Source organism: Octopus sinensis, linkage group LG15 (genome assembly GCF_006345805.1).
Source record: "Octopus sinensis linkage group LG15, ASM634580v1, whole genome shotgun sequence".
Lineage (NCBI taxonomy): Eukaryota > Metazoa > Mollusca > Cephalopoda > Octopoda > Octopodidae > Octopus > Octopus sinensis.
Genome location: NC_043011.1, coordinates 31702169 through 31721515, shown reverse-complemented (window position 1 = coordinate 31721515; position 19347 = coordinate 31702169). Strand labels below are relative to the sequence as shown.

General features: G+C 32.0%; 1 protein-coding gene and 1 long non-coding RNA gene across 8 annotated transcripts in view; one reads left to right on the top strand and one right to left on the bottom strand.

The window, feature by feature from the left end:
- Positions 1 to 19347, bottom strand: part of LOC115219652 (transcription factor 12) — a 171008-nt gene that overhangs the window by 45317 nt on the left and 106344 nt on the right. For all 7 annotated transcript variants that reach the window (XM_036509591.1, XM_036509592.1, XM_029789826.2 and 4 more), the window contains 2 exons: positions 12400 to 12487; positions 8456 to 8601 (listed from right to left, as the gene is read on the bottom strand). In XM_036509591.1, coding sequence (XP_036365484.1) covers positions 8456 to 8601; positions 12400 to 12487 — 234 coding nt within the window. The remainder of the gene's footprint in view (positions 1 to 8455; positions 8602 to 12399; positions 12488 to 19347) is intronic.
- On the top strand, positions 5616 to 13370 carry LOC118766278. Its single transcript, XR_005002192.1, has 3 exons — positions 5616 to 5747; positions 13232 to 13233; positions 13335 to 13370. It is a non-coding gene; the product is annotated as an uncharacterized LOC118766278 (long non-coding RNA).

Here is a 19347-nt window from a genome sequence, read left to right as displayed (position 1 = left end):
GGCAACGGCCATGCTCAAATGGTGTTTTTTACATGCCATCTGCACTGGAGCCAGTCCAGCAGCACTGGCAATGATCTCGCTCAAATATTTTTTCACGTGCCACCAGCACAAGTGCCAGTAAGGCGACACTGGTAGCAATCACACTCGAATGGTGCTTTTTACATGCCACCAGCACGGTTAAGAAATTGGCCGTGCGTGTGTGTCAACATGCATGTGTGCAATGTTACAAACAATAGCTGATCCTGTTATTAAATTTTTTTTTTTATAAGTAAAGCCTGCAGAGCAGTTTGAATTGGCTTCTTGCATTGAGTTCATGCCTCACTGAAGTCAAATACTGGTACTTTACTAAAAAATGAAAAGCAAAGTTGACATCAGTACTGAATTCATTAAACTATACACTCTGCACTATGTAGATCTGCGTCTCTGCTAGAAACCTTTAGATTTGGGTTTTAAGCTGTTAAAATCTAAAGGCTCCAAGAGTAAGATAAGGAGGGCATGGAAGAAGAGAAAAAGCAATGAAATTCTATCACAGGAAGCTGAACCTGATAAAGGTGATGACAAAAGAATGAAATAGGTGGTAGTGAGATTCTATGCTGCGGAAGATCCAACCAGCTATACAAGCATGGGAAAAGAGACTTAATAGACATTCTTTTAACCCTTCATTAGTTTTAGCCATTGGACCGAAGCCACACTGGGCATCAACCACCAGGGACTACGAGTCAATTATAGTGACTTTACTAATTTAGTCACATATTTATTTTACTCCTCTGCTATTCAAATTTTGGCACAAGGCCAGCAGTTCTGAAGGGAGGGCGAAAGTCAATTACATTGATCTCAGTACTCAACTGGTATCGACACTGAAAAGATAAAAGACAAAGTCACCACTAGAAGCATTTGAATTTAGAATGTAAAGAGCCGGAAGAAATTCTGCTAACCATTTCCCCTCATATGGTAATGATTTTGACACCTCGTAACCTTACAAATCTATAATTAATGATATGCAAATATACAATTTTTGATTCGGCTTCAGTTTTACACCAGCAGATGTCAACACAGAAACACACACACAAACATGAAATTACAATTAATTGTCTTCTCCTCGTGGTGCTATAGCCAGTCATGGCACGGGCCAATATAAACTGAAACCTACATAAGTATCTAAGTAACCAATAAATCGATAAGCACATAAAGAAATAAAATAGTTGTATGAGTAGAGACAGAAAAACCCTATAGAAAATATATATATATATATATGTATGTATGTATGTATATATGTATATATATTGCATTTGCTTTTGTGTCTATTTTCTACTTTCTTTACTTTTATTCTTTTCAATGTTCAATGATTATTCAAGGAAAAATAAATAATTAAATCGGAGTGTCCACCCTTCATTTATAAATTCATTCACACACAAATCCTAAGAGTAATAAACAGATACTTTTAAAGCATTTTTAAGATATGTACACATTAAATAGCTAAAATAAAATGATAACGCACAGACAAATATAGACCCACATATATTAATTAGATCAAATGAACATAACAACTGAAATTAATATACATAGTAATATAACACAAGCATAACTGATGGGAATGCTTCACTTAAAATTCTAACAGAATAAGAAAAGATTTTATTGAGACCCTGGTTTTAATAATCAACAAATAAAGTTAGATTAAAAGACATTAATTAGCTGAAGGGTGAAACTATTAGTAGCAATGGCAATTAAAGAAATACCCAGTTATTAAGATGTACGTATGTGCATGTGTGCAGAAACTGCTGCTAAGAAGGATATTTTTGTTTGTAAATGAGTTTTAACAGAGGTAGAGTCGTTTATATATATTGATTATTAAATGCATACTTTTGCATGAGAGAGAAAGGAAATAAATGGCCAAACACATCAAGCTGAAGATGTTTAATGATAGTAGAAAGATTGAGAATCATAACTGTAGAGGATTCTTTGCTAGCCTGAAACATTTGTAGTTGTTATTTAGCTCCATGAGACCTGATTGAGAAGACCTATGATTAAAGCCTTCCAACAATAAACATCTGTCAAATTGTATAGCAGGGACTAACATTCTGATGCACGCTTCCTTTTTTTTTTTGAAGACAAGTAGGGTGTGATTTGAGCTTAGCTGCTATTTCTAGCAGGTGTAATTGACTATAAAGTGGCTCCATTAGTTAGTTGTTTAGCCCCAGGTTAGCATCATTTTAGACTGAACTTATGATGAAAAGCATTCCAGCAGTGACCACCCCATCCCATTCCCAAGCACAGAGCATGTACTGAGAACCACATTATTCCAATATGTCTTTTCCAGACGGTAGGATGTAATTTGAGAGTTACATGACTGCTATTTGCAACTTGTCAAATGGCCATGTTAAGGGGCCTCCTCATTGGCCCATGTCGTTGAGTAAAAAGAACCAATCACAAAAAGGGTATATATATATATATATATATATTTTGTTTTAAAACACAAGCAACATCCAAAACATTAGAGTTGCTTCCTTTTGTTCTTGCATGTGTGTTTGTTGATGTAGTCAGTTTGTACACATGTAACCAAGAGCATATATATATATATATATATATATATATATATATATATATATATGTATAAGTATGTATATATATATAATACTTACTGATATATACATGCACATATACCTAAGTCAGCTCTGACTGAGAAGACCATTGATGAAAGTTATCCAGCCAACCCATCTATTTCAAAATATCAGAATTCACATTCTCTAGTGAATCTCTCTTTTTTATTAAGCTTTAGTTGCTATTTCTTGCAGGTGGATCAACTACATAGAGACTTTATTGCTGTTTAGTCCCAGGCTCTGAATGAGCATATGTATGATAAAAGGCATTGCAGCACTGACCAGAAGAGATTTGGCTGCCATTTGTAACATTTCAAGCAACCATGGAGATACCTCACTGGTCTGTGGCTGTTTCAGTTGTTGTGTACTTCCTGATCATACCTGATCAAACATATTCACTATGAAATGCATTCCAGTTATGACCATCCCACTCCTTTCCCAGACACAGAGCACACCCCACTGAGAATTATGAGTCCAATCTCCCCTTTTCTAGACAGTAGAATGTAATTTGAGAACAACATAGCTGCTATTTGTAGCATTATTGAAGGGCCATGTATATTGGCTCATGTCATTGAGTAAAATGAATGAACAAACCAACCGTAAAAAGAGAATATGTCAATACATATGTGTGTGTATAAGTATGTTTGCTTTAGTACAAACGCAGTTTCCGAAATGGTTACTGCTTGCACTTGGATTCATTACTCAACCTGCATGTGTGAATAAGCTTACTTTCATGCTTACATGACAGTGTGTGTATATGTGTATTCTACGTCTACATCTGGTTGTGTGGTTAAATTTGTATGTATGTGACTGTAAGCACATGCAAGTATAGTATATGTTCATGTACGAGCTGAAGGAACATAAATGTATACTTAGGCTTATGTGAACATGTATATTGTGTGTATATGTATATGTACTTGTCTGTGCACATACCTGTCTATAACGACAAATCAATTCACAGTAATAGATTGAGCTGATCATGGATTTCTAATTAGTGTTAGTCACAAAAAGTGTATTGTAATAGTACATGCATACATACTACAATAAATGGATCCTCGAATGGTTTCAAGTATTTCAGTTGTTCAACTGAATTATGGAGATAATGTCTGAGTATTTTCCTTTTAAAACCATAACCTAATTCTCAGGCAGAATCAGCAAGATAGAGTATGTGACAAGGCTGGCCTTTTAAACTAAATGTCCATTTAACAAACTTCCACAGTTTCTACCCACCAAATGATTATAAAAATGAACTTTTTAAGCACTAGACCATGCCTACAAATACACACACATGTGTGTGTGTTTATTGACAAATTGGGTTCAGTTCCATTGCATGACATCAAGGGCAAGTGTTCTACTTGAGCCTTGGGTTCACCAATGACTTGTAAAGCAAGTCTGGAAGGCAGAAACTGTGCAGGGATTTACATGCATGCATGGTTATGTGTATGTGCATAAATAAGGAACAGCTTTTCTTTCAAATATGTTTTATATATATATATATATATATATATATATATATATATATATATATATATATAGTTATCCGTAATAATGAAGGGTGAAATTAATTAATTTGGAATAATTATCAATTACACCAAGTAGTCTTCGGCATGTAAAAGCCTCATTCGAGGAAAATTTAAGTAATACTAAGCAATAAAGGGTTTAGCAACGAATTGCCTTACCACATACCGAATTTAGAAATAGCAGTCAAAGAGTTATAGCTATTTCTTCTACTAAAAAGGGAGATCTCAGTAAGAGCATTCAGAAGATCTCAGAAGAGCATTCAGCCATGGAATATCTGCATCAGCAAAGTGTACATCTGTGTCATGCAATTTTGGAAAAGTAGGCATTAAGGTGATCTTTATGATATATATATATATATATATATATATATATATATATATATATATATATAAAGATCACCTTAATGCCTACTTTTCCAAAATTGCATGACACAGATGTACACTTTGCTGATGCAGATATTCCATGGCTGAATGCTCGTCCATCAACTCTCACCTGTGTTCTAGATAATATTACCCCATGGCCAGACACATTTCCATGCAAGAGTGGAAATGAACAATACCGTTTGTACGATGATGGTGCTCATTTACAACTACCAAGCAAATGTTCAAGACAAGGAGGCACAAATAATCCTCACTCCACTCATGCAAACACACACACACAGAGCAGGCTTCTTAAACCTTCTGCCAACCAAATCATCTCGTAAAGGCTTTTGTAGGCTAAAGGCTGTTGTAGAAAACATTAACTCAAAATGCCATGCAGCAGGACTGAACTGGACACTACAGAGCCATGCCTGTGCCTTCAGTGTACGAACTAACACACCAAGTTAAAAAATTATAATCAATCATGAAATGATATAAGCAAGACTGGTGATCTTCCATGATGGCATACTAACTCATGATTTTGTGTGCTTTCATAGAAAGTCACTGATTTTGTGGCTGAGACCTTAATGGTCGACTGAAACAAGTAAAAGTATTCCCTCTCTTTTTTAGGAGGCACAAGCACTTACACACATGTACACACATGACAGTAACTACTATGGCAGAAGACACTTGCCCAAGGTGCCATGCAATGGGACTGAACCTGAAATCATGTGGTTGGGAAGCAAGCTTCCTAACCATACAACTATTTGTATATTCTTTTACAGTGTCTTTGAACTGCTATGAATTGAGCACTACCTTCATAATATAGACCTTCAATATGGGTACTTAATTTACTGACCACGTGGGAGTCAAAATGCAAAGATGATTTTAGTGCGAAAGAAAGTCAACTCAGGTGGCACTATACACCACAGGGGACTTTTGTTCAGTCATGTTCCATTAATATACAGTGTTCAGCTTAAAGATTTTCTCACATAAGGTTTTGTGGAAACACCTAGAATCATGTGACTGAGGCATACTCTTGAACTACTTGACCTCTTTTAATGTTAGCTTGCGTTCCAGGGATTAGCCCATTAACTCTTTAACATTCAGACTTATTCTGTCAAATGTAATGCTTATTTATTCACATTGTTTTAAATTAATCATGGATTATCTTGTAGCTTTGAGATTTTCATAATGTGATTGCTTATTTATAGAAGGACATTATAGAGTAGGCACGAGAGGCCAGATATGGCTGGTTTGAACATAAAGCGTAGAATATTTTGACAAGATATGGTTGGCTTGAATACTAAAGGGTTAAACAGCCTGGCCCACTGCCCATAAACACAATTTTTTTTTTGCCATGCTAGGATATTATCAAAGCATTGCTTTACAGCTGGATGCCCTTTCTGTCACTAACTTTTACTGTTTTACTAGTAAGAGATCACTTATTTCACATGATTTTGAAGGTGAAAATCCAGGAGACAATTCATTAGCTCTTTTGTTACCATATTTTTATTGAATTACACCCTCTTTATTTCAATTAATTTTGAAAATAATAAAGAATTTACTAAAATATCTTCATCATTTACTAAGTTACTAATTGGAACATAAATTAACATGAAATTTTAATGGGAGATTTTAATTTAGATCACTTAATATAGAAAGTTTGTATCAACTAGGGACAGTCTTGAGCAGGTTGGTATCAAAAGGATTAACAGGAAAAAAATTATAGCAACATCACCACTTATAGTTCATGATTTTCAAAGAATAACAAATGTAAACAAGGACAACACACACACACATATACAAAAACTTCTTTCAGTTTCCATCTACCAAATCCATTCCTAAGGCTTGGTTGGTTTTGGGGCTGCCATAAAAAACATTTATCCAAGATACTGAGCATGAAATCAGCTATTTATAGGAAGAAAATTTTTTTTAATCTTGCATTTATTTCACAGGTAATAGAAAGCATCTTTTAAAAAAACAAATTATGTATTCCATATATGTTCAGCACAAAATCAATACAATGAAAATAATAAAACAGACTGATTCTAAGAAAAAATACTGTTTTGTATGACTAGAGTTATATTTAACTACCATGACGGCAATTAAACAAATAAAACATCAAACTAAGGAAAAGATTAAAGTGTTAAGAGTGACACAAATTCATATCCAATAAATGCCTCCAGCATTAACAAATTATGCTGCTAAGTCCCACAAATTACCAAGTCTCAAATTTCTTATTATGTTTACTACAAGTCATTATTTTGATTTATTTCCTTTGAATCCTGGTGCAGACACTTTACCCTAATTCACAGCCTTTTATGCTATGTTCACACTATTTAAATTCATAAATATACAACTAAACTCATTAAAAACATCTTGCCTAAATCTCTTGAGGAATGTATTTACTAATAAGTCTATCGAGGGTAAATGTCATGGTTTGCCTAAATGCATCTAATACGCAGATGATCTACAGTATACAGGCAATATGAGAAAGGAACTAAAAAAAGTAATTATATTTTTTATGGTCTGACGTATTTAAAATCTATTTGTGGGTGAAATCATGAATGTTTAGTTACTATTCTATATTACTATCATGAAATCATGGGCCTTAAATGTAAACTTCACAAATGTTTTGTTAAATTTCATTATAAACCCACTTGACCTGATGAACTGTGTCATCTTTCTTCATCTTAATTTAGAACAAGCAAAATTGTTCATGGTGGCAGATATTAAATTAGCCAGAAAACTGAAATTAGATGATAAAAGTAATGACAACAATGATTTCTGTCATTCTATTGCCCCTTTTTTATACTTGCGTGAGGTGGATACATGAAATAATCAATGGTATTAACATATAGAAATTTAAATTGCTAAACCTATAACATGAGAAATAGAAAATCTATAATGTTAATCATCCTTAAAAGCAGACTACACAATGTAGTCTAAATTTACTTAACTAGTCATCTGTCAATAAAGTTAAGGATTAGAAGAACAATATATGGCTGATTTTGTTAAGTGATGAAATAATTTGTCCAGCCAACCAGTCTGATATTTTATATGCCGAAAGATAGCAACATTCAATTTTCGTGCTAAGAGCCTCACAATAGTTCCCTAATATTAACTATCATAACAAGCAGTCAAGCAGATAACAAATGAAAATAATATTCCTCTGAGATTTCTTACTCAGCCTTATTTTCCTCCAAACCACCCATCTGCTCCAATTAAAATTTATTTAATGCTGTAGGCGGGTATAATGAACACAGCAAAAAAAAAAAAAAAAAAAAAAAAAAAGAAAAGAAAAGAGAAGAAAAAAAAACACTAAGAAACCCAGGTATAAAGTAACAGGATTTTAATTTGCTGGGGCAACTGGAGATAGAGGAAGAAAGATTAAATAGTGTTAAGATATAAGTTATCTTAATAACATGGATGAAGAAGGGAAGGTGATGATCACGTGGCGTCCTGAAAGCAACAGTAGCAGAACAGTAATTCAGAACAATGATGATGAATATTACAGACCTTCTGGTAGAAAGTATGTTCAGGATGAGAGACTACAGTTAATGCAATGATGGAAAATAAGGCACATTCTTGTATGTACATACAAGAATATACACAGTAACAAGTTTCTCGTATTAGTAAGTTCATCTTGACTGTGTTCTAAGAAACAATTGAATTATTTCAATGAATTTTAAGACCTAATGAAATTTCTGATGTCAATTGTTCAGTAGAATATATGACCATCTCTACTGGTCTTAACCATTAATCTAGAATTAATCAGGCTGGAATTTGATTTAATATCGGAATTGGTTAACTGGTCACATATCAAAGAACTATTGTAGTCTTGATATATGTCTGATGAAGGTTTGCTTACTTTCAAACTACATAATATCACAAACCCTTATACATATATCTGGGTTATGTTGATGTTTAGAGAGAAATGAACAAAATCAAGAGAAAACAAAATAATTTACTTACCATGTCATGGGTATGATGCATGCCACTGTAAGTTGATGGCTGACTATAATGATGGGAACTACTATTGTGTAGAACTGATGAAGTGTATGAGGATGTAGGAAGGCCATTATTTTGAGACCATGGGTCGCTAGAACTATGTGGATTATCTGTCAAGAGAAAGAAACATTAAATAGTTTAAATTCAATTCTAAAACATTAAATATTGTCCAAGCTGGTATCTAAGACGCATTTTTAAAAATTCTTAAATGTAACAAAAGGTTTGACTGTATCGTGGATAGGATACCAAGAGAATGAAACATTACATTTTTTCTTTAAAAACATAAAAAAAGGAAGGGTTTATTTTATGCAAGAGTGTGTCTTACAGACTGGCAAATATAGTATTTTAAATTCAATGAACAGCACTAATTCAAAAGTTTAATTAGAAAATGGGTAATTGTTGGGACTTAGTCTAAGCTGAAATTTTTAAAATAATAAATTGAAAAATGAGTTACAAAGACCAGCTAACTTAAATACCAATTAGGGACAATATTTTCATAATTTTGTTGATACCAAAGAGCACAAAAATACTGAATATTTGGACCAAAAGCTTAAAATTTATGCTGTAAAAGTAAAACCATATCAAATAAGAAATCTCTTTAATGTTGTACACATGTATGTATGTTTATATAAACACACACTTATTCTCTTTTTTTTTTTTATTCCAGTGTAGGAGCCTGTACTTGGTTGTTCAACTGCTGATGTATTTTTCAAGCTTCTTACTGCCTTTAAAATGGAAACCATATTTTATGACAGCGTTAAAAAAAAAGATGGTCATGGAACACCAATTAAATTATGAATTTGGACTGAGTTAACAAACCAGATATACAAGATAGAGTTTATGATGCTTTTAATGTAAAGGGCCGGTGGATTACTCTTAAGCATATATCTACAAGCCCAGTACATTAGTGTTTAATGTAATGAACCAGAGAATCTACTGCTATACTGTCAAGTATGCAAATATTTTATGTTGTTAAATATATACCCCAGCATATATGATTAAACACACACACACACACACACAGCAAGCATTACTTATTTAAATATACTGGTTTATTTGCTTTGAAATAAATAAATAAAATTAGTGAGAATTTACATTTCATTTAATTCTACCGGTAATAAATTCAACTTCACTAGACTTGATGTGGCTCTGTTGTTAAGTAGCAAATCATATACTAACAGGATCAACAATATTACAGAAACTATCAGAAGTTATATAATTAAATCTAATTAAACATTAACAAATGGTACATATATTATTTTGCAATGGGTAATCATTTCTAATCTCAAGAAACTTATTTAAATTAAGATCAAAGTTAAACAAAACAATAGATTGGTTTAATAATATATCATTTTTTTATATCGTATATTTAATACTTTAGCATCTCATTCAGAGCAGAATTTACACCTAGAATAGAATATCACAGCCACCACAATAACTACTGTTGGCAGAAATGGAAGGGTCAAGAATGAAAATATTTATAACAGATAGAAAAAATATGCAGCAGTCAACAACATGAAAACCAAGAATGTTATGAATATCTTTCAGTATATATATTGCACACATGCTTATATGAGTTTTGGGTGTATGAACACACACACACACAGTTGTTGAAACACACAGAGAATCTTAATCTTTTACTGGCTATAACCTACCAGCTGAAGTCAACATAGGATTATACATAGAATAAAATGTGTCCACATATATATATATATATATATATATATATTGAATTTTATTCCCATATAATTGTATTGTACGCATTCTTATTTATGTCTTTCAAACATGGTGCATGTGTGTGTGTGTACTGAAGGCTAGATTCAACAAACAGTAATGGGATTAGAATTATTATGATGCTTGTAGCTATATAAAAAAAAAAAGCTTTCTAAACCTAACTTTAGATCAGTAAGTATTCCATGTGGTTGTGTTACACTAAGAAAATGAAACAATGAGAATGGAAGTAGAATCAAATTGATTGACATATCAATTATCAGAATAAAAATATTTTACAAAGCAGTAAAATTTTAAGATATGTATGAGAATTAAAAATACTTGAATTTATACACCAAGAAAACAGCTCCTAAATTTCACATGGATCAATTTAGCTGTACCATTCATTTACGGAATGCTTTTTGCTTTTAACCCTTTAGCATTCAGATTTTTCTGTCAAACGTAAAGCTTATTTATTCACATTATTTTGAATTAATTATGCATTATCTCGTAGCTTTGAGAGTTCAATAATATGATTGTTGCATTTTTAGAATAACATTGTAGGGAACACATGAGAGATCTGATCTGGCTGGTTTGGACATAAAAGATAAAATATTTGGGCCAAATATGGCTGGTTTAAACACTAAAGGGTTAAAGATTTGTAAATACATCTGGTACCTATCAGAGCAATACCTGTCTTGTTTCATTTAAAATCAAGTATAAAATAGTGCAACATATGCACAAATAAATATGGTAATTTCAGATTAATTTGCTAATTAGAAACTAAGTAAATCATCCTGAAAAAGAATCTTTCCTTAAAACAAAAACCGCAGTCATAGTTTTAAACATTTCATGGAATTTCAAGTATTATATACACATATATATTTACGCACGCACACACACACACACACACACACAGAGAAAAGCCAGCATGAAAAACTATTTACAATGATTAACATTTTATACTGTTAAATATTCACATCAGCTAATGTGTTTAAATATATGCACCAAACTTTATATTGCTAAATACAACTGTTCCTTTACTTCTGATCTTTGAGAAAAATAATAGGACAAAATAATGAAAATTTGCATTAAATTTAACTCTACCTTTAATAAGTTTATTAATGTAGATCTATTGTGAAGTAGCAAATTATAAACTGATAAGATTAAGAACTTCACTGAAACTATCTGAAGCTCTAATACATTCTAACTGAACTTCAGTTAACCATTTCTAATCTTAAACAACTTTATTCCAATTTAGACTTGTGCAAAAAATATATTTAAAAAATCAACTAAATGCCCCAGTAAAATACTGAATTTGAAGCAAAATACATGTGCACACTTGATGGGATATCTGGCAAGTTTATTTTTTTAAAAATAAGAGGGACAAACTTTCTGTAAATGATAATGTACAAAATATTGTGGAAATAGCATCATTCACTGATATTTTATGCTGTAAAAACAGCAGTATAATAATGAAAAAAATATAGATTTAATCTTTTTGCTACTGTATTTCAAAATCATTTTTAAAATAAACAAGTATTAAGTAAAACTATTTTGTCATTATTAAACTGCTGTTTAGAATATAACTGAGCATGGAATTCTGATGAAAGGTTTTTAATTTAGGTTACTCTAAAACTGGAAGCTTGTACTGTAGAAATAAGGGTCGTCTCAGGCAGGTTGGTAGCAAAAGGATGAAATGTTTCAGAGTTCACGAAGAAGTAAAAATAATCTCCTTTGTAAACACATTTCAAATAGCAGTAAAGTAGATCAGCTCTTCCTAATATGAGTTATTCTGATAGACTTCAAAGAAGAATAAAATGAGTCTTATATATAGGGTTTAAGTAAACTATGCCTAAATATGTTCATATAGTTCATCTTAACCCTTTTGTTACTATATTTATTTTAAGATGCTCAGTGTTTTTTTCAATTACTTTAAATATAACAAAGAATTCAGAAAAATAACTTAGTTACCATTAAGTTAGTGTTAGGAACATAAATTGTGACTAAGGTTTGGTGGAAGATTTTAATTCAAAACTTATGAAAACAAGACATTTGTACTCAGAGCCAGAGCCGGTTTTAGCCGGGTTGGTAACGAAAGGGTTAAAGGTCCAAATGGGAGGTAGGAAAGGAAGCAAGCTATTAACCACAAAATTTTGATTTGTAAAATAATGGAGAAAGAAATATTAAGTACTCACCGTACATATAGGACTCATAGATACTTGGTTTTGGAGACGGATACTGCGGTGAATCTTGACGGTACTCATCTGGGCTAGGTGAGTAAACCTTCAAAAGAAAAAGAAAATTTTTTTTTGAGAATTGTAATTTCATGATTACCAGTAGTGTCTGTGGAAATTTCATGTAATATTGAAAACTAAAACAATGTCAACAGTTTATAGAGATCCACAAAATACATTATTTTCTTTTTCATTTTTTTTTAAAAATGCATTTGTGTTTGGCTCTTGAAATGGTGCAAAATTCGTTGCAATCTCAGGAGAGAACATCTTTGGAAACTATATTCTTTGTTATACACTTATTGTTTTTTTCTACCTTGTTACTAATTATTTTTATGTTTATGTCAAAAAGGAAAGAATCTTAACTATGGAACGAAACCAAAGCTGCATTGCTACAGTATGACTATGCTAGTAAATCTTTAATCTGCATGATTTACTAAATCATTTAGTTTCATATCAGATGAAAGTTCAAATATTTGGGTTTGAAGCTACAGTCCCAGTTTACAAAGTGCAGTAGTGCTCCCACTGAACTACAGATTCTAGATAGAAAAACAAAAAAGTAATACACACACAATCACATTCACATACATTGATAAAAATATACAGAACTGGAAAAAGACTAAAAACATTATAAACACAAACACACACACATATTTGTACAATTGATGTAAATATAGCCTTGCAAGTATATTTCTACTAATTATACGTGAAATCTGGAGAGAATATCCTTTCTGAGAATGCTTGCATATAACCAACCATGTGATATATGTATACAGACTCAACAGTAATTTTTTAGATGTTTATAAACTGTTGGGTCTCTATACATATACAACATCCTGAGTAACACACACACACCCTAGTGTGAGAGGCCAGATATGACCAGTTTGAGCATTAAACAGGTAGAATATCCTGGCCGGATATGGCCAGTTTAAATGCCAAAGGGTTAAATGTTTTTATTAAATACAACAATCTGATTATTACTATAGAAGGTGGGTTGTAGAAGGTATAGGAGCTTAACAAATTAATCAGCTTCAAGAAATTTCTAGACAACACCATTACAGAATCATTGAACCATCACTCCCTTAATAAGATGTTGGGGACATAGCTTTAAGCATCTTGCCTAAGAAAGCAATATTATGTCTGCTATGAAAGCATGCAACATCCTGGGAACCCAGAGGCCTGAAGCATCATCATCATAACCATGACCACATTACACCTATAATACCACCACTGCTGTCTTATCAGAAGACAAAAAATTTTTTTGTAAAAAACGAACAACACTAGTAGAATTTGGAAATGAAATTTTAAAAGGAAAACTTGGAAACTGATTACAGTTTTTCTTCCAAGAGTTATAAGTAACTTTTAAGAGAAAAGAAGCAGTACATCCAAGAATAATAGTAATAATAATACTCATAGATTTCTCTTGACTAGATACAACAGTATATTGCCTTATTGATCTCAAGGGATAATGAAAGACAAAGTTTACCCTAATGGGATTTGAAACTTGTGAGAGAAAAGGGGAAAACTAAACACTACAAAGCATTTTAGCCTTACATCCTATAACCTCAACCATTACCAAATACTGTGATGATGATGAGGAGGAAGAGGAGGAGGTAGAGAATGCTCATGCCTTTCACAATAACATTAACATAGTAAATGAAGCTACTCCAACAAGGAATTGAAACAAAGCCACCAGAAACTATTGCTACATTATGAGCCCACCATCACCACCACTACCATTATGAACAACTGTGACAAAACAATAAGCCAACAAGATCCTCCATGTGGTCATTCAAACCTACTAGAAACAGCAGTTACATTTCCTTCAAATCACACCCTAAAGAAAACAAAATAGAAGACATAAGATGATACACTTTGATCTTCCATCAAAAATAAAACTGGATAGTCATAGCTGGAAAGTCATTTGGCTGAACTGACCTGGCATATAACAATTGAATTGGAGCTATAAAACAAGAGCACAGCAATTACCACTAACGCAATACATACACAATGAAGTAGGAATAAAATACACATTGATATCTTGTGAATTATATAAACAAAACAAAAATAAGATTATACAAAAAGACACTAGAACAAAAACAAACAAAGAAATCACTTAAAACTGGTCCCTGATTTTAAAATGATAATGCCAATAAATTTGCACTGAGTCATATTTGTAAAATTGACCAAAGTTACTTTAAAAGTTACTTTTTGTTTTCATGAAAATAAAGACATCTGCTTTTAAAAGCAACTCAAGGTAAAAATTTTGTTTCAAGAAAGTTATTGAAACAAACTTGGTAAGATATTAATAAATTTGAAGTAAAAGAAAAAACATAAGGAACAAATATGAGCTGTCCTTTTTTTTTTTGCATTGTTTTTTTTGTTTTTTTTTTTGCACTGTACTGAAATTAAATTAAGCAGTTTCTTTAAATGAGCATTAAACTTTTTTTTTTTAAACTACTCACAAAGATCTAACTTGATAAAAATTGAGATAAAATTATTTAAGGATAAAAAGAAAGTAACTTAAATAAATATCATTTATCATTGTTTATAAATTTATTTCATTTTTCTCTCTTGCTTGGGTTCCTAGCAACCATTTGTTCTCATAGAATGAAACTATGTTGTGGATTTAAATATATTATTAGGAGTAGGGAGAGAAAGGGAAAAAATATATATATATATATACCACCACCACCAGTAGTAGTAGTAGTAAATTCTAACAGAGCCACAACGCCACAAATTTAGAGAATGGTGTAATTAATTAAATACAAATTGCTTCATTGACCTTGTAAGGATGAAAGGCAATATGAAGCCCTAATGGGATTTAAATTCAGAATTTGTTCAGAGATCTACTGATTCTGTCATTCACAGCCTTTTTTAATAATAACAATAACAACAACAACAACAACAACAACAATAATAATAATAATAATCCTTTCTACTATAGGCATAAGGCCTGAAATTTGGTGGGAAGGGATTAGTCGATTACATTGACCCTAGTACTCAACTGGTACTTATTTGACCCTGAAAGGATGAAAAGCAAAGTTGACCCCAGCGGAATTTGAACTCAGAACATAAAGATGGATGAAATACTGCTAAGCATTTCACATGACATGCTAACAATTCTGCCAGCTCATTGCCTTAATAATAATAATGGTTTCAAATTTTGGCACAAAGTCAGTATTTTGGGGGGAGGTACATCGATCCCAGTACTCAACTGGTACTTCTTTTATTGAGCTCAAGAGGATGAAAGGCAAAGTCAACCCCAGCATAATTTTAACTCAGGATTCAAAGACACAAAATACCGCTAAGCATTTTCCCCAGCATACTAATGATTCTGCCAGCTTGCCGCCTTATTGTAATAATAATCCTTTCTACTATAGGCACAAGGCCTGAAATTTGTGGGGAGAGGACTAGTCGATTACACCCCCCCCCCAGTGTTTCATTAGTGCTTAATTTATTGACCCTGAAAGGATGAAAGGCAAAGTCAACCTCGGTGGAATCTGAACTCAAAACATAGTGACAGGTGAAATCCCGCTAAGCATTTTGTCCAGCGTGCTAATGATTCTGCCAGCTCGCCACCTAAATTATAATAATAATAACAGCAGCAATATCTAACTTTTATCATAACAACAATTTCTAACCAAGGCACAAGTGTATTTTTCATGGAGAGTATAATCGATTAAGATCAACTGGTGCTTATTTCACCAAACACAGAAAGAGGAAAAGCAAAGTCAATTCAGACAGAATTTGAACACAGGCTATTAAAAAAAAAAAAAAAAACTAAAGAAACTGCAAAAACGAATAAAATTCTGGTTTATAAATTTAAATAACTGAGCTCCATGTGTAATGCTGAAGGCCGATGCAAAAATATGAGAAGAAAATAATCCTATGTGGTAAAAATATTCACTTGCAAGTTGTTTAATATAAAAAGCAAGAAATTAGTTTCAATAACTCCGAGTAAAATCCAATGTAGATATCCAATATGTAAACTTAAGAGTAGGTCCAATTTGGAAATATTGAAGGTAAATTATACATCAAATCAAACTGGACATTAGGGCAGTTCACTAAAGTTCCAAGATGATGTAAATGAATATCCAATATAAGAGATAGTTAAAGAAAAACAGTCAGTCCTTTGGTGCTTAACTCCAAATAAATCCATATAGCATCCAATGGAGATGGCCACAAGTAGAGAGGTCCAAGTCAGGTTCAATAAAGACAGAAGAGAGAAATTTGCAAAAACACATATATACACACTAAAGAAGGGCAAGTATTATTAAATTGGTTTGTCTGAATGTGTGTGTGTGTGTGTGTGTGTGTGTGTGTGTGTGTGTAAACATACAGTGAAAGAGAGAGAAATAGATATTTAGTTATGAAGTAGATGAAAGTAGTCAATTATATTTACCAAATAAACAATAGATATATAAATTACTTACTGTCTCAAGACAACATTGTATAACTTAAATTATATCATGAAATTACTATAATTAACTAACCATACTACCTCAGAAAATAACATTATATAACTACCTAAATTGTAAACAAGCTAATTCCCAAGTTAGCCCCTGTTCCTTAATTTCATTAAGTTCAAAATAAAATATTATATAAGTGAAAACTAAATAAATCTAACCAGAAAAACATTTTTTCAGTAAAAAAAAAAAAAATATACTATACTTACATTTCCTTTGGGAGGGAGGTACATAAGGGTTCTATAGAATGGATATGTTGTACAATACATTGTAACTAGTTTCAAAAGATGAGCGAAAGTGAATCAATCAAACTATTCAGCTGGTCATTAGATCCAAAGTGAACAAATTAGACCAATATATGTTCAGAGACATTGAGAACCCAGCTACAAGTGACCACTCACAGCTATAATCCATTAGTTAGGAGAGAAAGAACTTTTCCAATTAATTCACATTATCATGAAGTAACTTTCATAAACTAATCATTGCTGTCGGTGATGATAATGATGGGAGATGAGAGATGATAATGAGCGTAGTAAACCTTGGTATCAATTATCTACTTAGCTGTTTGAAAGAATAGTAAAAAAGCCTTCATGAATGGACAGGTATTCCTCCTAGTATGAGACGCCAAGATTATTAGGCCAATGTGGGAAACAAGCTAAACTAAGAGTAGAGGTTCAGGCAGCATAAGCTGAAATAACATCTTTGTCTGGTAGTAGAAGTTGGTTTCTTAAAATTCAGCAGCAGCAGCATACATGGTATCACCAGCACAAGCCAGTCTATTCACAGACTTGCAGTAGTAGGATTTAAACTAGGTTAAGAATGTGATTTGTGTCAACTTACAAACTAGATTATTGCATACTGTGTTGATTCTAGAGAGAAGGGATAATTTGACAAAAAAAAAAAAAAATCTACATCAGTAATAAGTTAGGGTACATCTCTCTTTTTCTCTCTCTCTATTTCAAGAACAGTTATTAATAGTTTAAAAACATTAAGTTTTGCAATAGGTTTATTATATTTGTAGTTCATCCCAAGTGTGTGTGTGTTCACACATGCTCACACAAACACAACATAAATAGTGTTAAGAAAGAAAAAAAAGAAGAGGATAAAAAACAAGACAAAGCTAACACTTGCTAAATGAAAGATTTTAAATAAGGATTTTTAAATAAAAATAATAATAATAGTAACTTGATACAAGAAATTGTTTTTTTCCCTCCCTTTGAATTAGTACTAAATTAATTAGACCTGAGCAAAAAACATTTAAAAATACAAGAAAAAAGCTAGAATTATAACAAATCCTTACTTTTATACATTTTTTTTAAAAAATGGAAGGAAAAGTCATTTTATGAAATATTAATATAGTGTTGTGGGTATGAAGTGGGGGTGGGACAGGATTAAAGCCTAAGCATACACAAACTTTATTTTTAATGTCAGTAAAGCCTGGCATTTAAGTATAAAATTATTTTAATTCTATATCTTCAAATATGAATACATAGGGGAACAATTTAGGAAAAGTTATTAATTCTTTTTTGACAGACAAAACAACTACGGTTTTATTTTATTTTATATACAGAAGGAGAGGGTGTGGCCATCAATACTCTACCAATATTAAATTATAATAGGTGAATTGTGTGTTAAAGGGAGAGACAAGAGATGGAGCATGGGGTGTATAGACTTGGTCAAAGCAAAAAAGAAAGGAAAAGGAAAAATTGGGTCAAAAGTATTTTTACAAAAAGTAGCAGCATTTCTCTCAATGGTTTAGGATCATGAGCTAAATTTCATCAAGAATCAAAAGCAAAATTGGGGGAAAATATACATATTGCTTCTTTTTTTTTTTATATTTCCACTAATAAACTGTTCAAACTAAAGTCCTTCTTGAGCAACACATTCATTAATAATAGCAAACAGCTAATGCTGTCAGAATTAATTAAATAGAAAGAATTATCCAAAATATAAAACTGTTTATTTCACTGTGTGTGCATGTGTCAGTTATTTAGGTGGCTTTGAAGAATATGCTGTCACATAATGAATATATAAAAAACAAAAAGGCAAATGTTTTTGTTGTTTAATAGTGAAGATGGCAACACCTTTTCCAAACTGAACAAAGGAATCTATGAGATTACATAGTCTGCTAAAAATAGCTACCTAATCTCCCTCAAATCACACACAACTGAAGATGGTGGGGTACACTATTCTCAAAAAGAAATGACAAGATGAGCCTGGCTTGAATATCTTTGATCACCGGTTTACTCTTTGAGATCCAAATAAGAACTAAACAACATCATATATGGAAGGTAGAAAAAGTTATTATTAATTATGTATGATATATATATATATAATTATTATTATTTGAGGGAATATTATTCCTAACTTACAGGGAAAAATTCAATTTAGAAATACTATATATTTATATACACACAGACACACACACAGGGTTGGCCAGAAG